The sequence below is a fragment of the Fomitopsis serialis genome (assembly GCF_022376445.1).
Source record: "Fomitopsis serialis strain Sig1Antser10 chromosome Unknown B0H18scaffold_58, whole genome shotgun sequence".
Lineage (NCBI taxonomy): Eukaryota > Fungi > Basidiomycota > Agaricomycetes > Polyporales > Fomitopsidaceae > Fomitopsis > Fomitopsis serialis.
Window position 1 is genome coordinate 151,116 of NW_025955018.1, and position 25,021 is coordinate 176,136.

The following is a 25,021-nucleotide window of genomic DNA, read 5'->3' on the forward strand; positions in this document are numbered from 1 at the left end:
TGCTGCAGTTGATCGCTGACGGGAATTATGAAACTCTCAGCGGCCAGCACTCAGTTGTGTCTTGCAGTCGAAATAGAGGTATCCCGATGGACGCCAGACACGTCCAAGTAGGGTCGCCACGCCGTTGCCGTGTCAGTCAGCGGGCAGTGTCTTTGCAGCGTATGCACACGAGGACATGGTGGCGGTCGCGGATGTGACGGGGAAGTGTACTTTCAGTACCAGTGCGTCACTGCTGTCTTTCCTTCATTCAAGATGGGCCTCCTATGATTGGCATTACCTCGACTCTGAAGATCTACCCATCTACTAAGTACTATTAGGCGTACGTCCGCTATTCGACTCTCGTGTCTTGGTACTTATCGTATGAGCATGCACGCGGCACTCACTGGTAGGCATGGTAACCACGCCAAGAAGGGGGTTCCATTCATACTACGGGAGTCTAACGGGAGTGCTCTTCACTTGGCTCGCAACTATCCACATCGCTTCCGTCACTATGTGACTCTTTTGATAGTCTCCACCTAATTGGCTGTGGTTGGCCTCCCGCCTGCCCGAGCCTCATCTGATAGATGCGCTCAAGCAAGTCTGATCTCGCGCTAGTCCGGTTCGCCTCTACAGATTGTCTCCAGATCCTCATTTTCCGAGGCCCCGGCATCTTTCCCCGACTGCTGATATGTATAAGTTGTGGTTATGCCTACGCTCCGTCTCACAGTACACATAAGGACTAATACGTCCTAGACATAAGGTCCTCAGGCACCTCCTGCACAGGGACTCGGGCAGCCGTCGGTTTTGGTCCTCGCACGATGCATTCCATAACGACCGGCCTTGCGTTCCTCGTCGCTGCATCTCTGCTCCCAGGTCACTCCGTAGCATCTGTGTTTGGCTCCCGGGAGGATGATCCTTGCGCAAAGGTTGCGGGGCAGCCCTACGTTCCTCCTGCGGATGCGCGAGCTTGTCAGACCTCCTTCCCGTTCAACGAGACTCTGCGCCAGAACGTGCTCGATGTCATCTCCAAGGTGTTCGACTTCTACACTTTCGAGGACTACTACTTGGCTCCTACTCCCGAGTTCAACCAGCCGGCAGTGAACATTCGTGACGAACTAGCCAGAATCAACACTACGACCTATTCGGTACGCTTTGCATTATCTACAGGACAATATGTGTATCTCACCCTTTATGAACTCACAGTCCGACCACGCATTCAATATGGATCTATTCCACACGATTAACGGCCTGAACGATGGTCATACCGGCTGGTATCCGTACTGCTACTGGGATACCTTCCAGAACGTGCTCCCTGCGCCCGTGACATCTCTCGTAGTCAACGGCGCTGAAGACGTCTATGTCGTTCCAGACCTCGTAGAGTTCATATCTCTCCTCGGCACGAACTACACAGGCTACTTCGACTCGATCGGCTTTGACTGGGCCCGGCTCGCAGGCGCACGCGTCGTGAGCATCGAGGGCGTGCCTGCGTACTCGTATGTGGACCACCTCGCCGACACGGTCTCGGGCAACTACTTGGACCATGGCGTGCGGGTGAACAGCGTGTTCAGCAGCTACAGGATCAACACGGGTAATTACTCGCAGCGGCTCGGTGACCTTGCAGGTCCGGCGTTCCCCGACCTCGACAATCTGACTATGGAGGTCGTGCTGGCGAACGGGACGGAATCGGAGACTGTTGTGATTCCGTATCTGGCATCGTACGTCGGAAAGCCATTCACGGACGCCGCATCCTAGTACGTGCTGGCATCATCGAGACTCGATGCACATATGATAATCTAACCCTAACGGATAGCTGGGAAAACAACTGCGCGGCGAACAACGAGACGAATGGTGTCAACTTGCTTGTCGAGGGCGTTCCGGAGAGTAGGGAGAGCATGATTCGCCAACCCCGTGCCGCGCTGGCAGCGTCGCGCTCGTTGGGTGTCGGGCTCCCGTCTCAGTTCCTGCCGAACTTGACTACGCTTGATGGGGGAGACGCTCTCTACAGCTACGTCCTGCCAGGCAATAAAACCGGTGTGGTATGTTTTCACATCCACAACGTGAGATCGTCGCTGAAGGTCTGTCGTGTGGTATAGATGTTTGTCGGTACATTCGAGCCCGAGGATTACGTTGGATTCCAGTTCCAGGTTGAGAGCGTTGTATCGGCATTCAAGAGTGCTGGTGTAACTCAGTTGCTGGTTGACTTGTCGAACAACGGCGGTACGTCCGCGCCTTTGCCTTCCCGATTGATAAGTACTGACTGTGCTCCAAGGTGGCTACGTCTGCTTGGGTCAGTTCTTGCATACCTACCTTGCAGGCGCAAGCTTTGGTTTCCCGTAAGCACTTCCTTACCGGTGCTCCTGGCTAATCGGACCGACGTCTCTACCGCAGGGGCTTTTCCACCACTGCGCGCGCGAGCGACCTTGCTCAGGCGATCATTTCAAACGACATCAAACAGGGCTTGAGCAGCATCTACTCTCTGTACGCGGGTAGCAACTGTGGGTTTCGCATGTCCCCTCGCCTGGTCAATGTGCGCTGACATTGGAAGCAGGGGGTAACCCGGCTAACGACTCTCTCTTCTCCGATTCATACAACTGGATTGAGCCGGATGTGACGAAGACTATCAACGGCGTGGAATACGACGAGTCGCAACGCATTTACGTGAGTGAGCACGTAGTCAGATCGACCAGGCACTAATGGCTGACGCATCACGCCCAGGACATTTGTACTCCGTGGAACGTCACGATCCCTGAAGACCCGCCATTTGATTTGTCAAAGGTCGCCATCGGTTCGTGCTTCATGCGTACGACGCGTTAGCATGCTGATTCACAGCCCGTTGTAGTGGGCAACGGTGACTGTGCGTCGACCTGCGCACAGTTCAGCACGGTGATGTACGAGCGGCACAACACGACGGTCGTGAACTTCGGAGGAAAGTTGAACGAGCCATGCAATACAAGGGCATGGCCGGCGCACAGGTTCTGGAGTGGGCTGACATCGATACGGAAATCAAGACTACTGGCGTGAAGAATGTGCGTAGTTCTGGCAGCACAATACGGCTGAATGCTAATAAGCAGATGCAGGACACGCTGGCGCCCCCGGATCTGTGAGTGCTGCGCTATGTAGAATGAGTCAATCACTGACTTCGTCCTTGCTAGGCTTGTCGATGCGAACTTCCGGTATGTCTTATACCCTCTGTCTTGTTGACCACAGGGTTAATCTCAACGTGGACTCTGATGCAGCCATAACTGGAGAGCAGGTGGGTCAAGGCCTGATGATAATAATTGTAATGCTTCTGACATTCGCTTCACGTAGCTTACAGTTGGCGTGACGGGAACCAAGACACTCCGATTGGTGAGTAGCATTCACCTTTCCTGCAGAAAGCACCACTCAATTGGAGATCACTAGCATACCTCTCGGAACATCCTCAGTGTAGGCTTGAATCGTCACATGGTCCTGATCGTCGCTCCTAACACATCGACATTACAGTGCGGTTCCCGTACACTGTGGACACATACATGAACCCCCAAGCCCTCTGGACATTCGCGTGAGTGCCTCTTTTGTTCAGCTCTGAATCTCATGCAGACCCATTTCCCTACGAAGTGCGGAGCAAGTTTTCGGCTCGTCCTAGATGTGAATTAGATGCAAGTTGAGTGTCGAGCCCTGGACTGTTGCGTAGTTATTGGAACGGTAGTATTTTTATGAACGGATCTAAGAGGACAGTCTTCGTGTAGTCGGCATTCCGATCGCTCGCTCACTTCCTGCGTCTGTAACTCACTTCTCAGCATGTACCTTCTCTGCATCGACGCGGACTTTAGCCTGATGACTTAAATAGGCTACACCACTCGTTGCGTACGTGCCTTTCGTACATGTAATGCACATTAATATTCTCCTTGTCGTGCCATCCTTCTCATGACTGGTTGGATGGGCGCAGGTCGAGCTGCGAGGTTCGGACATGGCCGTAAGTGTGCTTGCTGCGCATAAGACTATATATTGGAAGGTATTCGCATCGGGGGATGATTTTGGTCATGTACTAGTAGGTTGAAGTATACGTGTAGTCCTGTGATCGTTGTTTCGGAGGGCTCAGTTCGCAAATCACTGAGCGAGAGTATCTGTTTGGTCAGCAGCGGAGACTGTGGACACTGACCTGCCTGTGTACCGCCTTGTCGTCGGGATGTTTTGCAGCTTGCTCAGGTACGTACTTTACTGTTTATTCATAACCTTCCCGTCTCCGAGCACACACAGATGCAGTCAAATTGTCTCTCACCTGTCACTTCTATGGAGTCATATCGGCGTCACACCGAGGTGTGGCTACTACTTGTACCCACATAAGCATGCGGTCGGCCACGGGCGGCAGCGCTCTTGCCATCCTCTTGTTGTTCTGTCGAATCAGGTACAGTGCCGAGCCTGCGTATGATACCCTATGAAAAAAACCACGAGCACTAAATTTTGCACGACGTCGGAGGACATCGTTCGGCGATGGACATACTCATTCTGCCGATGATCGAACAGTCAATTCTGAGCTGTCATATGAAAAAACAATAATTGACGAATCGAGAATCCGGATGAACATAACGAATCGAAAGGTCACCATCATTCCATGCATGCCTACAGCATACGAACCTACCTTCAAGTTATCGGTGATGGCTGTGAATCCGTGAAGACCTCGCGAGCGCCTGCCAAGCTTGAATCATACACGTCACGATCGCAGAGCTAAAAGCCTAAAGCCACTAACTGACCTAAGTTATGCGTGGCAAACGTGCAATTCTCGTGGAGTCCCAATGAAATGGATGCCCGAGATCGACACCGCTACAGCCCATGGGAGGTATAGTCAGCGCTGCGAAAAGTACCCGAATAAATCTGAGTTTGTCGTCCTACTGACTGTAGGGCAGGGCGGCGAACGTGTGAGGTAAAGATGTTGGGAGAGCAGAATAGGGGTGTTATTTCCTCGTTTTGCATGATAGGCGGCCTTTTATATGCGACGATTATAGGAGGTCAGCCAAAGTACTGTTGCGTTGTAGACCGAACCGTCGGTCAGCCGCACGAATCACAGAGTTGCCTAATCCGGATCTGATGCGCCCGGGCGTCTAGCAAGACTGGCCTGGCGCAGTGGCGCTGCTGATGCTGCACAGGCTTGCCGCTCGCCGCCAACAGTCAATGAAAAGATACAATGTTATTCTGCATATGGAATGCATGACTTTCGATTGTGGCAAGGCAGTGACGCGAACGAGGCAAAGTATATGTCCACGTGCCAAGCGACTCGGTGCGTATGAAAGGTGCGTGTTGTTGCTGCTTCACTGCCCCCAACGCTACCCTTCACCTCTGTCACTATCAGCCTCATATACGGCACGTAGACGGCACTCATTACTTTTGTACACAACTCACCATAACTCACAGACCCAGATGATCGACCGAGAGAGCCACTCCGATAATTGTGCTCTCAAAAATGACCGACAGTTTGAAGGTGGACCACCCCGCCGACGCGGCTGCGGCGTACGTCTTCTGTCAGCCTCCGAGCTGTAAACGAGCACGGCGTCACGCTACCCAGATACACGAGTTCAGCTTGCCTTCTCGGTCAGGCATCGTGGCACGGCTCGCCGGTACTTAAGCCTCTTCCCGGACCCAAGTAAGCTTCGAAGTATCTGGACCTCTCATCTCTCGCCCGTATTCACCCTTCAGGCGCCCGCAGGACGGTTCTTAACGTCGAGCAGGATGCTCAGCGCGCTTACCCGCATGCTGCAGGCCAGTTCTGCCTACAATCTCGAACAGGACCACGCGTCGGAGGAGAGCGCGAGGGAGGAGGACACGAAGGGCAAAGCGCGCGCGACAACGATTGCAGACGATTCTGGTCTCGGACTTGAGACGATGCAGCTAGAGCGAAGGCCATCCGTCGATGCTAGCGCGGCTATGGATGCTAGGCGGCGTGCGCCCTCGCATGTCTCGTGGAAAACGCCCAACGCGAATCCGAGCCCGAGTCCCATCTCTGATTCGGTATGGAGCTCGCAGTATGAGAGCCATTCAGCATCGGCACCGTCGTTGCTGTTGCTCAATCCCGGCTCGGCAGCAAAGACCTCGTCGATACATCGGCACAGCTCACAGTCCTTGCGTACCCCGTCTGTCACGGGTTCTGAAGACTGGTCTAGACGGAACAGCCCCGAGAAGAGGGAGAGCGCTGAGCTGCAGCCGGTGAGGCAAGCTCCAGCATTGGACCCACGCGTGCGATTCCCTGGCGGGAGACGGCCCTCAACAGATTCGGTACCTCTCACTCCGGATTCGACGAGGGTACATGACGGACGTGGGTGCATCTTACATCTTTCCCTGGAAACACTCACCGATTAGGCACTATAGACCTGGCTGCGTATCCCGGAGCCTTCATTAACCGCCCCCTTAACCGCACAGTTAGTCAAACATCGACGAGCACAACTGCCTCTGTTCCCACCATTCCTCCTCTTGACCTTCGCCCCGACTTCCAAAGAACTATCGGCCCTCCCATCAGGAAATCGCGTCTTCCACCACCCACCCTACCGACCGTGGTCGGCAGTGCGCACCCCGGCAAATACTCAATTATATACGAAGACGGATCTTCCGCGCGAAGCTCCCGAAGCTTTGTCACCGCCCCTTCCGTGCCTCTACCCATGACATATCCACGCCCGAGCCTGGCAGCAACGCTCACCATGCGGAAGAACCCCCGGTCCGCGCACGGGATTATGCAGTGTCCAATGCGTCAAGCGTCGATATCACGCCAGCGGTGCGGACGAGCGGTTTGCCAGAGGGGCTGTACGACGTGGACCTAGGCGAACCTTCGCACGCAGGGACCAGCAGCCACGCAGCGAGCACCAACGCCAGCCCGCGTCTCACCCAGCCTCTCCTCCCCGCACCCCCCTGCGCAATCCCGCGGCGGCCGCGCTCGGTCTCCTCCAGCGGCTCGGACGCCTACATCCACAACCGCTGGCTGAGGGGCGTCTCCTTCGGGAGCGGGAACTACGAGTTCCACATCCCCCGCGCGTCCTCGCGGAAGCGCAGCCGGGCATGTCTTCCGGAGAAGCTGACGGCGACGAGCGCGTGCTTCCTCTTCTGGCTCGGCTTCGTCGGCCCATGGTGCTGGCTCATCGGCGGGTGGATGCTCACCACGGAGGGCGAGCTCGAACCTGAGTTTAGGCGCGATGCGGACGCGAAGGGCGCAATCCTGCCCCAGTGGTTCAGACATGGAAAGAAGCCCGACGCGGCAGCGGAGAGGGACAAGGCGCGCAATCTCCTTGCGTTCAAGCTGTACCCGCTGTGGCACCGTCTGTAGAGAGCCTCACTCCATCTGCGCATAGCGGGACATCAGCAGCATCTGCACGGAGGCTACGGAGAGGGGCGTTGCGAGGGGTGGATGCTTGGGTCATCCGATGTCGTATCGCAGCCATTATGAGCGGGGTCCTGATTTTGGCTGCTGTCATCGTCGCCCTCATTGTCGCTGCCTCTCGCTACTAGTCGCCGTGGGACATCTGCGCATGTATGATGCATTCACACTGTTGTACCTATACTTTTGGGTTATTCGGACTGCGGGATTCGTACAGAACATTACAGCGGACCCTGCACTTGTTATTGATAATGTTGCACAACCAGACAGACCAACATATATGTATGATCCAGTAGGTCCATTCTAATGTATACTAGCACAGACAGCATTGCGATATCCTTAGACTTAGAAATACAGCATGACAAATAAATCAGACGATGACGAGCGAGGAGACGGGAGTTCAAGAGGATGCGTGCGATCAGTCAGATAACTCAAAATACGTGCGGAACATGGATTCGCTGCGGAGGGTGGAGTTGGCGATGACGGAATGCACATGGAGGAAGAGGAGGGGAAAGCGTCGTGTGAAGTATGCAAGGAAGCCTTCTGGCATAGAGCCGAGGAGGCGCTTGACGTTGTCGGGGAGGTCTTGGTAATGGTGTTTCTGGCAGGGAAGTGAGCAAAGAATCAAATATCAGGTATACAGGCACAACACACTTTATTCCGCAATGCACGCAACAAATCTTGGACGGACTTGCCATCATACTTTCTGAATTTGCCCAGATTTCAATGAAGAGCTTGTCCAAGCGAGAATGCCAATCATTGCCAACGACTTCAACGGCGCCCGTTTCGAGTACAACCAAGTTAGCGTCTCGGGGGTCCCGGCACATAATTTCGAACCGGTCAGAGGCATCCTGGAGGAAGGTTAACCGCTTCCCAGGATCCCAAAAGTACGGGTGTAGTAAGCATGAAGTGGTATCCGGCCTGATAAAGTGTAGTCAGCGAAACCACATATGTATTTTACGAGCCGAAGGAGCTGACGTACCGATCATATGCTTCTGGACTCAACATCCGGGTGATCAGGTCAACGCCTTCTGAACCCTCTTCCCCAAAGCATTGCAAGCCTTCCAGCGACTTCGCATTCTTCATGATGTTGGCCTCCCTTTCGAACCGGTCGCCGAACGGGTGTCCACCATTCGTAAGGACGTAGTAGTACAGGCAGCCCAGCGCGAAGATGTCCACCGACTTGGTCAGGCGTGCCGGCTTGCCCGTCGGTGTGCCCACCCGCGGGGTGCCTACAGAGCCCCGGGAAGAGCCTGATTGCGAGTCATCTCCGGTAGTCTCGTCGAGTTTCACCTCTCCCCTCAGAATCTCCGGAGCCCGCCAGCCAATAGTGCCAGCGCCGATTGTGCCATGTGCAGTAGGCAAAAAACTCGTCTGGTCAAAGTCGAGCTTTTTGCACAGGCCAAAGTCGGAGATGAGCATCCTATGACCGGCGCCGCGCTTCGCATGAGAAATGAGAATATTTTGGGGCTTGATGTCTCTGTGGACAACCTTGAGAGCATGCAAGTGCCTCAGGCCGGCAGTCACTTGGCGCAGAGCGCGCTTGGGGTCGAACGCGCCCACGATCTCCTGGAACTCGTTGGGGTGCTCGATGATATCTGCAAGTGAGGCAGGGCAGAGCTCGAGCGCGATGTATAGGAAGTTGCTGCGAGACTCTTGGTAATAGTACCGGATGACGTTGGGATGGTCGTCGGACTCCTGCAGGACGTTCACTTCTCGGGACGCCAAAGTGACGAAGTCTTGCAAGAGACGCTTGACGGCGACGGCACGTCCTTGCAGAGAGCCCTTGAATACGACTGTCCCGTGGGACCCAAAACCTAAACCAATACGATGAGCTGAGCAGCGTTGTGATATCCAATATTGTAGACTCACCCAAGACAGTGTCCGACACGACCAGAGACGGTTCGACAGGTGTCTCTCCAGATGACGGAGAAACAGCGACGGCGGATTCACCCACCACATACATCACGTCCTTGCCCCCGTACACCTTGGCATTGGCATTGGGCACGTCGCTGTTAGCCACTTCCTCGCCGTTCTCCTTCTCGTCCTCTGCTCCGCCACCAGTAGCGCCTCCCCGCTTCTTCTTTCCGCGCTTCCTGCGCACGCCCTTGCGTTTCGCTGGCAGCTCCGACTCGCCGTCCTTATCGCTGTCGTCGCCTTCCGCGGGATCTCCGTCTAGATCAGCTGGTGGCTCCGGTATTGCGATGGCTGACGGCCTCTTGACAGGTGTGCCGGGACGCGGCGTACTAGGGCGTGATGCTGCCGAGGCTGTGCGTTTGCGATCAGGTGAATCGATCACGATGGGACCATCGCGCGCCGAGTTACCATCCATGGGTACAGGTGTCACCGCGGCATTCTCTTCAGCGGGACTTTCTCGCTCCTGAGGCTCCGGAATGGGACTGGAGAAAGCAGGCGGCGGCTTGCCTGACTTGTGCCTCAGACCCATCCACACGAAGGCCATGAGCAACGCTAATGCGCACGCTGCAAAGGCCGACAGGGCAGAGCCCGAGGTGCTTGCGCTCCGATGCGGATCCAACAATAACTGAGCCGACATCGTGTGCTCCTGACTCGTCTGTGTGTTGACGTTAGCATTGCGTTCTTCGGGTGCGGAGGGCACCGACGGGGCGGCGTCCAGCAGCCTGCTGAACCGAGACTGCGTCCCAGCTTCCAGCCGGCGTACGCCCGTCAGACACCTCAGGTCACTGCTTCCCTCTGTGCACATTTTCCGGAGCCGCCGCTCTCGCGCCCGACGCGTGACGGAGTCCAGATCCTCTGGTAGGTCCTCGTCGCGACCGAACTCATCATCGAAGTGAGTGTCGCGCGGCGCAGCGTCGAGGAAGCGCCCCACGCCCGCGTCACCGAAGATCGCGAGCGGGAACGTGTCCGGGCCCATGGCGTAGAGCGAGCCCGTCTCTTCGACTATACCTACGAAGGCTGCATCGAATGGCATGCTCTGACGTGTGGCAGCTTTGCGAAGCTCGGCGGAAGGGAGGATATCCTCGAGGTGCAGACGCGGTTGGAGAAGCACGAAGGGCTGTTGACGATGAGAAGAACGCAGAACATCGAAGACAGCGACGCTGTCTGACCGTGAGTCACACCCAGCGTTTATAGCGAGCGAAGCACGTACATGGGAGTAGAGAATGCCCGACCCCATTCGAAGTGGGTATTCCGTGCCATGTCGGAGTCGGCGCTCTGTACGGTGTCGGATGTGAAGGAGACGATCTCCCCGTTCGGAAGCGGCTGTATGTACGCATTGTCCGCGGTGTGTCGATATGCGGACTGTATGCCGAGGTCCTGATTGTTGGGCCCGTACACGGAGAATGACAGGTTCTGTACGGGCGGCCTAACGGATGACGCTCGCGACGGGCGGGTATGTATCGAGATATGGTAGTCTGCAGCGGAGCATGAACGCTGATTTCGCGCGAACAGCATATGCCCAACTCACCGGTGCGCCCGATGTACACTTCGGTCGGTTTAGCTCTCTTGGGCGGCCCGGCGCTTTCCAGATCATCCAGGTCGAGGTCGAACTCTGCAGGCTCGGCCAGGTCTTGGAATGGATCCCATGGGCACTCGTGGTTCATCGTCCTCACCCTACCCGTCTCCAGTTCTACCAACAGTAACGACGTTTCCTTCCGACCCACGAACATCCTTCGGTCGTCGTCCGAGGGGAAGCTGAACGGAGACATGTCGACGAGCTGAGGCATAGAGAACGGAAGTCGTTGCAAAGGGCTGTCCGGGGTAGACATGATGTAGATGTCGCCAGACTGTGGTTCGACAAGATAGACCTCTCTGTTCACAGAGTCATCATCCGTAAGGTCTGGATCGAGATCCGGGTGCTTCGTGCGCACGAGAGGGCCAAGGGCCGCTGATTCAGTGCCCGAGGCCGTCTTCATCGACCAAATGAAGTCTCCCGACGTCCTGTTGAGCGCATGGAGCCTCCCATCAATAGAGGCGACAAGAACAATGTTCAAGAGATCCAATCCATTGGCCGCCGTCGAGCTTGGTGCCAGTCGGTAGGGGTTATGCCGCAGTTCAACAGCCGTAGAGAGGTCTCGGTTGGCTGTCCAAGGTGAGACTACGGGCTCTCCGAGACACTTCCCAGCCGCAAGCAGCGCAACGAGGAGGCCTTGAATGGTCATACTTCATATCCTCATAGTCAGAATGAAGGAGGAAATGGGAGATGGGAGACGAGAGATGGAAGCAAGACGAAAGATGGGCGTTGGTGAAGCCGTGAACATCGCCGCAGGCTAGCCTGCGGAGGGTCGCCAGTGACATGTGTGACCTATTAGGGTGACGCGTGACTTGGGATGCTATCTTCCGCTTCTCACGGAGCGCCCAAGCCAGCTATCGGCGGCTAACTGATAGTGGGTGAACTCAGAACTCGTCTTCAAGCTTTCGGATCCTCCTGCGTACCACACGATGCCTGACATCAACGTCGGCACACAGATCTTTGACTTGATCTTCCATCCTTCCAGCTCTACTGTGTATGCTGGTCTACTCACGGGCCATGTCAAGGCATTTGGCTACGACGACGACGGAGAGCATGACAGGAAATTCACTGTCCGACCATCGAAGCGGTCATGCCGAGCGTTAGCAATTAACGAGGATGGGGGCAGGCTGTGGGCGGCCGGAAAAGCAAAGGCGGTGTTGTAAGTCTAACCACAAATGTTCAAGGGGGTTTGAGCGTCTCATTCGCAGTCTAGCACACTTGATACGGGTACAGGCCAGATAGTCGACACTTGGTCCAACGCCCACGAGTGAGTCGGCGCCGGCTCACGCCTACGTATATGCGTCCTTGCTAATAGACGGTCCATGCAAGCACAGCCATCAATCGACTGAAGAGCCTTACGCCGAATCTACTTGCTTCAGGAGACGATGATGGAGTTATTAAGGCAAGCACATTGGCCGAATTTCTGTGTTTTCGGCTGACAGAACATTGATGTGCATACAGCTCTGGGATCCGCGAAAAGCAACTTCAATACGACAGTATACCCACCATTTTGACTTCATCTCAGACTTCCTATGGCTAGCAGACAGCAAGCAGCTCGTCTCGACAAGGTGGCTCCTTACACAACACAACTTCGATGCATATGTTGATTTCGACCAGTGGCGATGGTACGCTTTCCGTCATCGACGTCAGGTCAAAGAAGACCGAACCCGTCGCGCAGTCAGAGGACCAGGAAGACGAGCTACTCTCCATCGTGCCATAAAAGGGTACGTTCCGCTTCCCGCTTCCTGCTACGCCATCTCACTCCCGCCTAGCGGTCAAAAATTCGCTGTCGGCACTCAACTCGGCATCCTCTCCGTCTTCAACCGCCGTAGCGGCTGGGGCGACTGCGTTGACCGCATCCCCGGGCACCCCCACTCCATTGATACGCTGGCGGTCCTCCCCACCGCCTTCGCCCCGTCACAGACGACCATCCTCACGGGCTCCTCGGACGGCATCCTCCGCGCCGTTCAACTCTTCCCAACGAAGCTCCTTGGTGTCGTCGCGGACCACGGCGAGTTCCCTATCGAACGGATTGCAGTGGATAGAGGCGGTGAAGGGCGTTGGGTTGGGAGCGCGGGCCATGAAGAGGTGCTGAAATTGACAGATTTGCAAGAGGTGTTTGCAGACGACGATGACGAAGCGGAAAACGAAGAAGAGGGAAAGGACGCTGAAGAGAAGGGAGAGGGAAAGGCCAGTGAGAAGGATAGCGACGAAGACGATAGTGACGCTGAGAGAGAAAGCAGCGAGGAGGAAGGCCCGGGCTTGCCACCGGCTTCTCCGAAGAAGAAAGTCGAGACGGAAGTGGAGGCTGAGGCAGAGTCTGATGGTGAAGCAGCCGCTGCGGACTCAAGTGACGATGAGGGTGTGGTGGAGAGGAAACGAAAACGCAAGCAGGACAAAGATCCATTGAAGACCTCAAAACGGTCGAAAGGACGGAATGAGGTTGTCGCTGAGCCATCCTTCTTCGCTGACCTGTAGCCCGTGGGCAATCCTTCGTCCATTTGCCGATCTCCCTGCTATTATACATCCGATCTCTAGGTTCAGCCGCTGTTGAAAGGGCGAGAACTATACATACTGTCTCGGTCATATCTAAAGGCGTGACTACTGGTGGGCATAGAAGGCTTCATGACCCCTCTCACAGCTTCACCTTGACCCACTCCTTCACACCGGTGAGTAAAATGTTCCCTTCGCCAGCATGTCCTTTGCGAGACCTCGCAGTTCTTTGCGGAGCAACTTGCCACTGGGATTCTTCGGTACGCTTTCGACGAATTCGACGCCCGCTAACCACTTGTACCGCACTTTGTGGTCCGAGACGTGCTGCACGGACAACATCAGACATGGACATGCCTAACGAAATGCAATATGGCGGTAAGATGGACACACCCTCAGAACCGCGTCTCTGGTTTTGTCTGCTTCCGTGGTGGACCCCTTAACGCGTCTCACTGCTTCCGCACTGAGGACTATGAATGCGAAGGGCAGCTCGCCGTTGTATTCATCCGGGATGCCAACCACACAGACGTCGGAGACATCAGGGTGGTCGAGGAGATGCCCCTCGAGCTCGGATGGTGCGACTGCATGCCGAATTATGTCAATTCACATCTCATTGAATATCCTCTCTTAACTGACCTTGGAATCCTTTGACCTTGAGTATCTCCTGCAGGTGATGTCGGTGTGACTATCGTACCACTAACTGACCTCTTCCGTACGAGCTTACCTTGATACGGTCCGTAATGAATACCTCATACTTGTCGTTGATATAGACCTCATCCCCGGTGTAGAGCCAGCTATGGCGAGAAACGTCAGATCACATCATATAGCTAATGGGGCAGTTTTCATACCCATCGACGAAAGTTTCTTGTGAGCTGCCCTGCAGGTCAGTGACCATAACAACGAGCGCTGCAAACTCACGCTTTCTCATTATTCAGATACCCCAAAGCGACCGCATCGCTCTTGATCGCCAGCTCGCCCAGCTCGCCCAAGCCAGCAAGCGACCCGTCAGGCTTCACGACACGCACGGTAAGACCGGGAACTAGCCGCCCTGCGCTGCCTGGCGAGCAGATCTTCTGTTCGAGCTGCGGGAAGCAGACCGATCCCACAGCCTCCGTCATACCTGGTCCAGTCAGCTGTGTACGCCATGAACATCATAGGCAGTCGTACCGTATCCTTGTCCGATGCTAACCCAGGGTAGCCGAGCAGACAGTTGGTTGATGAGCTCAGCGGAAAGCGGTGCGGCACCGCACATGATGAGACCTAAGGAGGTCAGGTCGTAGCGATTCACTTCGGGGTTCTGTCAAGTTCTAAGTTGTTGCCTCTTGATGTCATAAGTCAGCGACAGCGACAGCATTCACCTTACATAGAAGAACGACGATGGGAGGCACAGCCCTGCGACTGGTTAGCACGTCACTCGTCAGTTCGTCAGGTTATCACACGTACGGGAGCATCCTGATTTTATGTCGTTGTATGCTTTGCAACATTCCTTCGAAACTGAACTTCGGGACTACTACGAGTGTTGTCTGCGCAAGTAACGCGTCAGTTTTGGATGGACACAGAAATACGATTGCTCCTACTCCATAGAACAACGCAAAGTGCATGATGCCAACAAGACCGTATATGTCTGGCAATCGTGAATACATCTGACTTCAATATACACGCTTGGAAGACTCACGGAAGAACGGCAAGGCTGTATGGAACACAGAGCCTCATTGGTCAAAGGCTCACCCTTCTATGCTAACGCGTTGTACTTACCGGCATACCAGCGATCGCCAGGACGATATTTCCGCTCGTCCCAGGGAGTAGTGTCTTGGATCACCAGATGGCCTTGTTGAATCATTCCTGCAATTACTGCGCTGTGGGGAATGCAGACTGCCTAGTAGCAGTAGGATTCACTTCTCGCAGTAGTACCTACCGCTAGCCTCGTCCTCACCTTGGGTTTGCCTGTGGTTCCGCTTGAGAGGTTGATATAGGCTAGTTTTGACTTGCCCTCATTCGGGCCCAATCGACATTCAGTGAAACTCTGTGGCCTCGAGGATCCTTCGTTGACAAGTTGAGAGATGGTGAGATGTGTCAGTGATGCTCCACCACTCTCCGCCACGTCGAATAGAACGATCCGCTCAAGTGGTAGTCCTACCGCTTTTGCCGCGGCACGACCCACAGCCAAGTTCCAAGGATGCACGACAAGGAGTTTTGTATTTGTGATTTTGAGCTGGTACTCGAGGTCGCTGATCGTGTATGCAGGGTTTGAAGTTCTGAACCCAATTGTCAGCATTGTATTTGATCATGACTTTCATGATACCCACGTAACAACAGCTCCAAGCTTCTGTACAGCGCTATGAAGTGATTGATTAGTTTAAGGGTTCCAGAATGGACACTGAGAATGCCTCATGTACAGCGCGACTACTGGAAAGTCTATGGGGGTAAGACATTAGACTGAGAAGGGCAACTGAAACGGTGTACCTACCTACGTGGTTCGGAGTACAGATGCAAACTGCACCAAGAGGCAGTCAGAACGACTCAGAACGTCAGCGTCAGCACCGAGATTGCCGCACCGACGTCGTTGTTCCCTATAGTACACAGGTTACAAACATTCACCAAACAGACTCGACCACCAGCTCACTTATTTGACAACGGGAATGTAACGCATTCGCGAGCGCGGTCGTACGCGTACGAACCTAGTATATTCGTTCATAGAAGCTGAATCAGCGTATCGCAGTGTCTCCAGGCCGGTAGCACTAACCTCATCGAACGAGATTGAGCGACCGGTCGCATCCTCGATCATACACGGAGCGCGCGACAGCAGCTTTGGCCTCGCCGGGTGCCAGTCTATATTGAACAAGAATTGGGGAATAGTGAGGTTGTAGGGGACCTCTGGTATGGGTCCACCGGGGGCATGTATCACGGACATGGCTGTCGGGGACAAGGTAGAACCTCTTCTCAGTGCGCCTGCTCCTTATGACGCTGGGAACATCCTCGTCCAATAGGATGCGATCAGCATATGTACCAGAATCACACCCGCGGGTGAACAGAATATTCGTCGCAGGTGTTGAGCCGCAATGCGGATGGCACGCTCCCGTGTGACACCAAGCCCTGTTGCTTCTAATACTACAAGGCGGACGAACCGATTATCAATACACACATGCAGTGCTACACAGGTGACAGAGTACAGTACATCGCAGACACTATGCATAACATGGAATGATGGTCCGTACCCAGTCCTTTGCTCAATCTTTCCTATGTCACCTTGTCCAAGCAGTCATAGTAGACTGGAATCCATTTTGGTTCTCATATGAAGGAACGATCCCACGGCCGCCCACACTGAGCTGATGCGTCACTCCCACCGTCGACAGGCTGTAAACGCTTATGGACGACTGTGCGTCGATGTTGAGTAGTTGACTCTGGCACGACGAGTCTTTGAGGCAGGCCTGGCCATAGCTACTGAAGAAGCTGTACAAGCCAGCACCTAATCCAACTATTTAGCATTTTGAGAGCGAGGGATCGGAACGGGAATTACCGAAGATCAAGATGCCGTGCGAGTCCTGCACGTTGACCGCCCAGGCGGACGATTGGCCTGAAGGGAAGGTCGGATCTTTGTACCGGCTCTCGATAGCGAACGGCGCGGGAGGAGGTGGGGATGGCTGGTAATACGGCTGTCGTTCCAAGATTCGAACAGTTGGGAGAGTCAATGATATGCATGATAGGTCAACCGAACAAGAGGACTGACAGATTCCGTCTGCAATAGCCCCAGATAGTGGTCCCGAGCATTGACGAAGTTGTATTGATACAGCGTGTGATGCTCAGCTATATTTCCGTTAGTTCACCACTCACCAGGGTTGAGACTCGAGACGCACAAGCTATTATGGGTAATCTTGTCTGAGTGCGCTGAATATATAACACCAGACTCACGACTCACCAGTTCCAACCATCCACACGGGTCCTTGCGACTCGGACAAAACACCTCGACCGCTGTATACCGTGATCTGCGACTTGCCGTCGCCGTCTAAGTCGTGATCCGCAAGCCAAACCCATGTGCCCTGTGAAGTACGATCAATTGTCAAGAGCTGGTGAAGTTTTGAGGAAATTCACTTGCCTCCAAGTAGGCATTCGATTGTGGCGTCAGATGCATTGCAAGGAATGCCGCATAGCACTGATCAGAATTCGGCTGCAGAGGGCACTGCGCGCGTTCCAGGTTTGTTCCCGCCGCTGGACAATCACTCATATGGTCAGCGGCTTTCGCGCGTGTTCATAAATCACCCACCTCCAGCCAGTCTGTACCACATAACGCGAAATGGTCAACACATCGAAATATAAGTCATCTTGGCACCGCAAACACACCGGATGTGACTATCCCACATTCCTGCACCACCCTGCACGTCCGAATGAACATTCCACTCCAGGACGATCGCGCCAGGCGCCGGCCCCCTCGTAGCGAACACGATATCCGAAATCTCCAGGATACCCTTGGAGCCACGCTCACCCGCCCGCACCATCACCGCGGGCTGGTCACGTCCCCGAAGGCTGGCCCACCACCCATGATCACAGTCCACGCCTCCCCAACGAGCTGCGTGCCCGCCGGGATGAACAGCGTGTCCGTAATGTAGTACGTCCCGTGGTCGAGAATATGATCTTCTTTCCCGCGTACTACCACATAGTTTATAGATCACTTCGTCTCGTATTGAAAATATACAACGCACCTCGTTGAAGATGCGCTGCAGCGCCCGAGTGTCGTCCGTCCGTCCGTCGCCCTTCGCACCCAGGCTCTTCGCACTGACGATCTGGTCCACCCCATAGTCTTCATACTGCGGGTGCATCCGGCCAAACACCTTCCCTCCCGCGTCGAGCACGCTCTTCGCCTTCACGGGCGCTTCACGATGGCCCTGCACGAACCTCCTCGCGCCGTTCGCACCCTCGTACACGTTGCCCTGCACCCAGCTCTCGATGGTCGTCGTCCCCCGGGCAGGATGGTCGCGCCGCCGAGGATCCCGACGGCAACGGGCACATTGGTCAGCTGGACGTTGTTGAGCACGAGCGAGCCCGCGAGGGACGTCGTGTGCACGGACGACCGCACGAAGACCGGTGTGTTCGAGACTACGGCGTCGATGATCGCCTCGGCGCCGACCGTCTAACAAGCATTAATAGTCGGCGCGGGCGGTGAACTCGAGCCGATTACCTGCGTGTCTGACGTCGTCCCGCCTGTCTTCAGGTCGAAGCCGACTTGGCAGTTGTTGACTATCTGATGTTAGAACGACTACCATTCCCCAGGCACCCACGTACTTGTGATTCCTTGGAATGTCCAGCCTAGTACACCGTCAATAGCTGTCTATGTGTCTATGACTTGTCGTCACTCACCCCAGTTCCACATTCCATACACGGCTATGTTTGCTCAGCATGCGGACGTGCACTACACAGGCCTGGTGCGCTCACCGGTCTCGCAGTTGGTCATAGTGACGTTCCGTACGGTGAACCTATTTTCGTCAATGCAGCCTTGCCATCGGAGAGACGAGCTATGCTTACTGCTGGTTCCCGACCCACATCCCGAACTTACCTGCCTAGAAAGTCAGGATGACATACAGCATTGCAACAACCTGCACTGGCCTCCGTAGAATTCCATGTCTACGCGTACCCTCATCTCAATAGGCGGTGCGCGGCAAAGTGGCGGGCTCACCTCCCATGTAACCGCCGCTACCGTTCTCCATCCAGATGCCTACACATGGTGTCAGACCGACAGCATCATATTCGCATGCCACATACCCTGGTGAGCATTCCCCTTGCGATCGCTCATCACGAAGCGGATGTTCATCAAGCTCGTCGCCTGCGAGACCTGCCAGTGGATCCCCGTCGCGGAGACGTGATCGGGCACGCGCCGGGTGTCGATTACAAAGTTGCGCACGCTCCGGAAGAAGTTGTTCTGGTTGATGTACCATTGCGCGCCGCCACCTCCGGGGATGTACGGGTCTGCGTCTAGTGGGCCTCGTCAGACGATGTCGGGGAGCGCAGAAACTCGGGATGACGGACCAATGACGGCCATCCCGCTGAAGTTGGAGCCGGCGAGGAGAGTAGGCGGTGCTCGCGCGTCGCCGATGAGTTGGTGTAATAGTAGGCACTTTGAAAGCATGTTAATGTGGAGATAAGTAGGTATTAGGATATCCGACTCACATTATCGGGCTGATACTTTGTATGTGCTGGCAGTCGCAATGATGAGTCAACGATTATCTAGTACCTCCGCTTCAGCTCACCCTTGCGGGAAGTACACGATGGCCGGAGTGACAGTCGAAGATTCGCAGTTCCCGCCTCCACAACGCCCGCCATACGACATTGCCGCACTGCAATCGGTTGCTATTCACATCATTCCCGCAGCTCAACACACGCTAGGGCTTACTTGATGGCCTCAGTATCGTCCGCCCGTCCGTCGCCTACTGCGCCGAAGTCCTTCACATTCCTGAAGACCTGGTACGCGTCGGGCTTCGGATTGAACGCGGCCACACCCTGATGGTTGACTCTTTCCATCCAATACGGCTCGCCAGGCGCTGCGTTCCCCGGTCCAACGGGTGAGTCGTTGAACGTCGGGCGAGACATGTTCGGTGACGGCGTGGGCACTGCGAACGGATCCTCAGTCAAGATCACAATGCCTCCAAACATGGTGGCGGAAACAGGCCGAGAAGGAGATGCAATGAGCTTCGTATGCGAAAACCAGTACGTTGTCATGCAGAAAGCGAAGATGAACTGTACTGCAAGCCAGAATTTGAAGGAAAGACTCGGGCGTGCTGTGGGCATTGTGGGTTGACATACAGGGTGCGGGTGGTTTCCTGAGCTTGTCTTGAATTCTGTGGATCAACTTGCTCATTGCAGGCTGCTGCTGGGCAAAGCTGAGCAACGAACCTGACTGCTGCAGCGCTGCAGGAGGAAGAGCGGTTCACGGCGCGCGCGGGGATTGCACGGAAGTACTAACCCATTGTATCTAAACCATCGGAACAAGTGTTATCGACCTTTACATATGTATTTCGTGCACTTAACATTGGATGCCGACCAATCAGACGGCGTACCGACCAAGTAAAACTCTGGTGATTTGCGACGACCTCGATGATTCAGACAGTAAGTGTTATGTTACTATGAGTGACGGTTTCGTGGAAAAATACTTACGGGCAAGTCTTACTTTCGCGTGATTAGACTTAGTGGAATTGGCGCCCGGCCGACGTGCATTACGATGCGCCACCTGCGAGCCGGTAGTCCTGTGGATGGTAGGTATTCGCGTTTTCTGGGGGGTGTATGTAGTAGATGTCGGGTGTCGAGTTGGTTGGTTTGTACGCACTTATGAGTATGCACAAAATGTCGAAGTCGCGAAGTCTAAGTTATGGTCTCGGCCCGGTATGAGGCGGGTCTCACGTGGTTTGTGCAGTACCGTAGACCTGATTTGAGTACCATATAATCCGATTCAAATGCGGCAAGACTCTGCAACTAAGCAGGTACCATTTTCTGCATGTTTTGTGGAACTTTCGCACTTGGCGAACCTTGCAAAGAGTTGCTCCGGATATAGCAGGTGCCCTTCCTAAATTGGAAGGTCTTTTACGTCAAACTTTCAGACTCCGCCGCGGCTTCTGAGGAGTGAAACAGATATAAATTCACTCGGCAGTTCTCTGATGAAATCACCCACCTCCCGATCCCCGTTCTGCATTGACATCGTAGATGCCCGTAGATGCCAGCCGTTCGACGAGCAAATAGGCAGGCTAATCGAGAAGTCTTCTCACTTTTAGCTTTGGAGGTAAGTCGGCATTGCCTTATCACCTGCTTGTATCGTTGCACTTCTTTTCTCACTCACTGGGCGTGCTCAATTGCGATCGAACCACGCGTTGATATAACGGCCGTAGGCAATGCCTCCTGTAGCTTCTCGCTTGTCTCGGAATGACATGCTGCATGCATCGCGTTCTTGGCTCAGAGGTGAGTGCACTACTGTACAGAATTTATCGAATGTTGACGCATGTTGAGTCTCTACCCATTGACTATATCAGGGACCCCGAGCTCCCGAGAGAGCAGTACCAGCACTGGGAGACGCCATCGATCGTGCGGGATCGAAGTGTCCCTGAGCTGCCGCAGAACCTCCTGTCGGACACGGATTCACTTCACCCGCGCTCGGGTCATGTACCCTCAATCTCGGCTGCATGGTTCAAGGCATGCATGACGAATTTAGTGAACGGCGCCAGCGATCCCGAAGGCTCGTGAACGTCGGCTAGCGAGCCGCTGCGAACACTGGCAGGCACCCAGGGGCCAAGCCCGGGGATCGGGTCGTTTCACGTGCCGCGGGGTTGCGGGGAAGGCAGCTGGTCATTCTCGTGTCCGTCCCTCGCGACCGTGTGAGTCCTGTGAGCGGACAGCTGCCATAAAACCCGCTATGGCTCCGCCTGTCACTCAGGAAGGCCTTCCCGTGGCGTGTCCTATTCTCGCCTTGCACGACGCCCTCACCGAGTTCGACAGTCATGACTGAATTCCACGGGCCCGGTGGCCCTCTTCCCCACGTCCCCGATGATGTCACGCTTGTTCAATTCATGCTCGACTCGGACCACCCTTCGAGGCCAGTGAGGAGAGTCCTGCAAGGAAACCCCTGGATGATCGAGGATGCGACGGGCAGGCAGATCGGGTATGGCGAGGTATGCGCTCATTCGACTGCCGTGCTCGACTACCCTGACGAGGAGCTTAGGTGCGATTGCGTACACATGGATTGGCTAACGCGATGAGTTCGCGCTGGGGCATCGGTGCGTGGGCTTCGGACTGACCGCTCGTTCATCGCTGACTCAGATAACAGTCGAGGACGACGTAGGTGCGCGTCTTCGCTGTCTCCGAACGCGGCACGCTTGACTGATGCTCCGTACAGTTTGCATATTCGGGCCCAATCACGTCGGTATGTTGGCAGGGTCGTCTTCTCTGCCATTTGTCTGATGCAACACTGCCCAGATTACCCAATCGCTGTTTGGTGAGTGCCATCGCGAGCAAGCGGTTCTAACATGCCGACATCTGGGTCTTCAGGTCCATTCACAGACTCGGCGCCACTGCCACGTATGTAGATTACTATGCTACACGGAGTACTGAACTGACTGTGTTGCCAGTTGCGCGAACCCCGCGTACACCGCGGGGGAACTACAGTACCAACTTGAAGCACGAAAGCGAAACTGCTCATCGTAGACAAGCTCAGCTACCCAGTTGCAATGCCGCCGCCAAAGCCGTGGGTCTCCCACTCGAACGCATCGTCTTGTTTGACCCGCTGGAGAACTCGACATCCTCGTATACGCACATACTGTGCACGAGCTCGTGAAGGAGGGCTTGGAGAACCGCAAGCTATGTGGAGCGCAAGCTGAAGCGGGGCGAGGGTAAGACGAAGCTCGCGTTCCTCAGCTTCTCGAGCGGGACGACAGGCAAGCCGAAGGTAAGATGGGTTCCCCGAGATGCGTGTGGATGATTGACATGCTATTGGAACGACAGGCGGTGTGCATCGCCCATTACGCCCCCATTGCAAATGTCATCCAGATGGCGCACCTTGCGAACCAGCAGCCGGGGCCTTGGGAAATCGTAAGTACAAAACTGGCAGTGTTGCCATGGGTGGTATGTCCGAGCGACTGGCATCCTCCGAGTCTATTTGTGGGATGCAGTGCTTCCGTTTTACCGTAAGTACGGCAATCTAGCCGCAGCTTCACCTAATTCTGGATATCAGACATTTACGGCTCGTCGTCATCATGCATTTCATGATGTTCTATGGGGTGCGTGCGACGTGTTCCAGGCATGAAAGAAGCACTGATCTGCGGACGGACGTTTTCAGGCCAGCCTGGTCGTCGTCCCGAAGTTCAACTTCCTAGATTTTGTCAAGCATACAACGGCACAAGATGGCTTCATCCCGTGGGTCTTCCCCCTTGATACCTCCCTCCGGTCCTGCTGACACCAACGCGGACAGGGTGGTTCCCCCGATGGTCGTCCTCCTCTGCAAAGTGGGTACATCACGACCGGTATATCGGGTGGTCATTGAACGTGTCCACCGAACAGCATCCGGCGGTGAAGAACTACGATCTGAGTTCGATCCATGCGATCATGAGCGGAGCCGCACCGCTATCACCCGAGCTCACGAACCAGTTATCAAAGATCCTGCCGCAAGTATCCGTGGGGCAGGGGTACGGTGCGTGCCCCTGATCAATGATCCACCGACATGTGTGCTGAGCGGAAACGAAGGGATGACGGAGACCTCCACAACAATCTCCTTCCCGCAGATCGAGCAGAAGATATGCACGCCGGGCTCGGGCGGGCGGCTTGTGCCCGGTGTCATCGCGCGTGTGGTGAAACCGGACGGTCGCTCGCGGGCTTCAATGAGCCGGGGCACCTCATCGTGAAGGGCCCCGCGAATGCTCTGCGCTATCTGAACAATGAGCAAGCGTGAGTGGTGCCTCGCCGTCGAACGTGCTGTGGTACAAGACGGGACTAACTTCTGGCGCGAGCGTAGGACGAATGAGACCTTCGTGGACGGGTGGGTGCACACGGGGGACGAAGTAATGATCAACGAAGAGATGGAGGTATTCATCGTCGATCGGATCAAGGTATGCACGTCCGCCATCGTTGGCGCATATCGCCTGTGAGACGAAATGGACTGATCTTCCCTCCCTACCCTTACCCCGTCTGTAGGAGCTTATCAAGGTTCGGGGCTTCCAGGGTGAGTCCATCGACACAGCACCACGCGACGTGGATCTGACGCTCGAGCAGTGGCCCCTGCCGAGTTGGAAGGCCATATCCTAGACCATCCAGATGTGGCAGACGTCTGCGTCGTCGGCTTGCCGGACGACTATAGCGGGGAACTTCCTCTCGCGTTCGTTACACCCAGCCCTGCGCTGCGGAGCGCATGAAGAAGGATCCCGCCGAAGCTGCCAAAGTCCGAGCATCCATTATGAAGGTGAGTCTTTTTCTCTGATACTGAACTACATCCATCTGCATGTGTGTCGACTGACCTGGGCTCGGCAGCACGTCGCGGACGTGAAGGTGCATTATAAACGCTTGAGGCCGGTGTGGAGTTCGTAGATGTGATTCCGAAGAACCCGAGCGGGAAACTGCTGAGGCGAGTGTTGCGGGATCGGGCGACGGAGCTGAAGAAGCAGGGTAGGCTGTCGAGACCGCCGAAGTCGAGGATGTAGTTCGGAATTCACTACTGCATGCGCCTCCCCTCGTAGTCCAATGACTTCGCGAGGCGCAGGTATGTTATCAATGGCGGAGCAATGTGCTATCAGTATGGTGAGGGCCAGCAAATTTACCTGTGCCATCATTCAACTTATCTGTCGAACTCTTGGTCGTCAGGTTCGTACATAATTGAGCATATGAATTGTCGCTCCCACACAATGTGGACGTCGTTGTAGGCATCGTGAAGAAACGCCGAGGGGGTACGGCGTAAGTTATGTAAGTACTACCGGCCTCAAAGGTGCTCGCCGGCTTTTATATGGTCTGCAGCAGAGACTGCCGGCTCAGAAATGTGAAACACGGGTGAAACATACGATCTGCGTACGCGTGTGGTCTGCTAAGTCGTGGTGTACAATACATACGGAGATCGCATATTTATTTCTGCTCACCTGCACAGGTACTTTCAAGTCTGTTCCTGTCAGTCGAGTCGCTGTACATGTATCAGTAAATAAGTGAATAGCATTCCCTTACATTGTAAGTGTCGAATTACCGGGGCGAACAATATTCCTTTCGGTACTTAG

The 25,021-nt window shown here is 55.0% G+C and overlaps 7 protein-coding genes across 7 annotated transcripts; 4 read left to right on the top strand and 3 right to left on the bottom strand.

Annotated features, from left to right (window-relative positions):
• Nucleotides 1-659: 659 nt before the first annotated feature.
• On the top strand, nt 660-3,604 carry B0H18DRAFT_1212881 (uncharacterized protein; the record flags this gene model as incomplete). Its single annotated transcript, XM_048036496.1, has 17 exons — nt 660-1,124; nt 1,183-1,730; nt 1,790-2,015; nt 2,073-2,196; nt 2,249-2,312; nt 2,368-2,474; nt 2,528-2,637; nt 2,695-2,764; nt 2,819-2,892; nt 2,934-3,005; nt 3,057-3,079; nt 3,132-3,152; nt 3,216-3,232; nt 3,289-3,327; nt 3,382-3,405; nt 3,463-3,520; nt 3,559-3,604. Exons 1-17 carry the CDS (start codon nt 798-800, stop codon nt 3,602-3,604), a joined length of 1,950 nt encoding a protein of 649 aa, XP_047890982.1. The 5' UTR covers nt 660-797.
• A 2,236-nt stretch (nt 3,605-5,840) lies between these two features.
• Nucleotides 5,841-6,861, top strand: B0H18DRAFT_538084 (uncharacterized protein). Its single transcript, XM_048038521.1, has 2 exons — nt 5,841-6,268; nt 6,322-6,861. Exons 1-2 carry the CDS (start codon nt 5,881-5,883, stop codon nt 6,765-6,767), a joined length of 834 nt encoding a protein of 277 aa, XP_047890983.1. The 5' UTR covers nt 5,841-5,880; the 3' UTR covers nt 6,768-6,861.
• Nucleotides 6,862-7,736: 875 nt separating this feature from the next.
• Nucleotides 7,737-11,457, bottom strand: B0H18DRAFT_1086049 (uncharacterized protein; the record flags this gene model as incomplete). The annotated part of the gene is made up of 7 exons (XM_048031986.1): nt 7,737-7,919; nt 7,973-7,998; nt 8,022-8,239; nt 8,301-9,135; nt 9,191-10,395; nt 10,446-10,710; nt 10,764-11,457. The coding sequence occupies 7 exons, from the start codon at nt 11,455-11,457 to the stop codon at nt 7,737-7,739; spliced, it is 3,426 nt and encodes a 1,141-aa protein (XP_047890984.1).
• Nucleotides 11,458-11,737: 280 nt separating this feature from the next.
• Nucleotides 11,738-13,286, top strand: B0H18DRAFT_1086050 (WD40 repeat-like protein; the record flags this gene model as incomplete). The annotated part of the gene is made up of 7 exons (XM_048031987.1): nt 11,738-11,967; nt 12,022-12,075; nt 12,138-12,210; nt 12,270-12,376; nt 12,426-12,485; nt 12,581-13,002; nt 13,024-13,286. The coding sequence occupies 7 exons, from the start codon at nt 11,738-11,740 to the stop codon at nt 13,284-13,286; spliced, it is 1,209 nt and encodes a 402-aa protein (XP_047890985.1).
• A 183-nt stretch (nt 13,287-13,469) lies between these two features.
• B0H18DRAFT_1121255 (amp dependent CoA ligase) lies at nt 13,470-16,209 on the bottom strand (the record flags this gene model as incomplete). Its single annotated transcript, XM_048034300.1, has 19 exons — nt 13,470-13,625; nt 13,692-13,879; nt 13,935-13,962; nt 14,023-14,092; nt 14,147-14,170; nt 14,217-14,418; nt 14,466-14,595; nt 14,657-14,690; nt 14,742-14,821; nt 14,876-14,922; nt 14,974-14,988; nt 15,054-15,174; nt 15,232-15,553; nt 15,605-15,634; nt 15,695-15,713; nt 15,766-15,792; nt 15,854-15,868; nt 15,922-15,976; nt 16,042-16,209. 19 exons carry the CDS (start codon nt 16,207-16,209, stop codon nt 13,470-13,472), a joined length of 1,731 nt encoding a protein of 576 aa, XP_047890986.1.
• Nucleotides 16,210-16,540: 331 nt separating this feature from the next.
• B0H18DRAFT_1086052 (beta-1,3-glucanase) lies at nt 16,541-19,877 on the bottom strand (the record flags this gene model as incomplete). Its single annotated transcript, XM_048031988.1, has 18 exons — nt 16,541-16,764; nt 16,816-16,951; nt 17,026-17,102; nt 17,215-17,335; nt 17,392-17,504; nt 17,635-17,800; nt 17,842-17,942; nt 17,989-18,235; nt 18,289-18,423; nt 18,472-18,530; nt 18,651-18,674; nt 18,726-18,766; nt 18,816-18,846; nt 18,967-19,005; nt 19,053-19,262; nt 19,317-19,404; nt 19,555-19,624; nt 19,681-19,877. The coding sequence occupies 18 exons, from the start codon at nt 19,875-19,877 to the stop codon at nt 16,541-16,543; spliced, it is 2,079 nt and encodes a 692-aa protein (XP_047890987.1).
• A 1,505-nt stretch (nt 19,878-21,382) lies between these two features.
• Nucleotides 21,383-24,949, top strand: B0H18DRAFT_1020248 (uncharacterized protein). Its single transcript, XM_048029472.1, has 20 exons — nt 21,383-21,943; nt 21,994-22,048; nt 22,168-22,194; nt 22,248-22,266; nt 22,320-22,349; nt 22,400-22,435; nt 22,494-22,589; nt 22,706-22,863; nt 22,940-22,958; nt 23,002-23,047; nt 23,107-23,148; nt 23,171-23,272; nt 23,328-23,457; nt 23,511-23,614; nt 23,650-23,711; nt 23,779-23,872; nt 23,958-23,985; nt 24,036-24,142; nt 24,329-24,461; nt 24,620-24,949. The coding sequence occupies exons 1-19, from the start codon at nt 21,773-21,775 to the stop codon at nt 24,458-24,460; spliced, it is 1,458 nt and encodes a 485-aa protein (XP_047890988.1). The 5' UTR covers nt 21,383-21,772; the 3' UTR covers nt 24,461; nt 24,620-24,949.
• The last annotated feature ends 72 nt before the right edge of the window (nt 24,950-25,021 follow it).

Coding starts and splice junctions, on each gene's coding strand:
- B0H18DRAFT_538084 (XM_048038521.1), top strand. CDS start 5,881: ATGGATGCTAGGCGGCGTGCGCCCTCGCATGTCTCGTGGAAAACGCCC. Junction 6,269..6,321: donor GACGAGGGTACATGACGGAC/GTGGGTGCATCT, acceptor TAGGCACTATAG/ACCTGGCTGCGTATCCCGGA.
- B0H18DRAFT_1020248 (XM_048029472.1), top strand. CDS start 21,773: ATGACTGAATTCCACGGGCCCGGTGGCCCTCTTCCCCACGTCCCCGAT. Junction 23,873..23,957: donor TCATCGTCGATCGGATCAAG/GTATGCACGTCC, acceptor CCCCGTCTGTAG/GAGCTTATCAAGGTTCGGGG. Junction 24,143..24,328: donor GGGAACTTCCTCTCGCGTTC/GTTACACCCAGC, acceptor TAAACGCTTGAG/GCCGGTGTGGAGTTCGTAGA.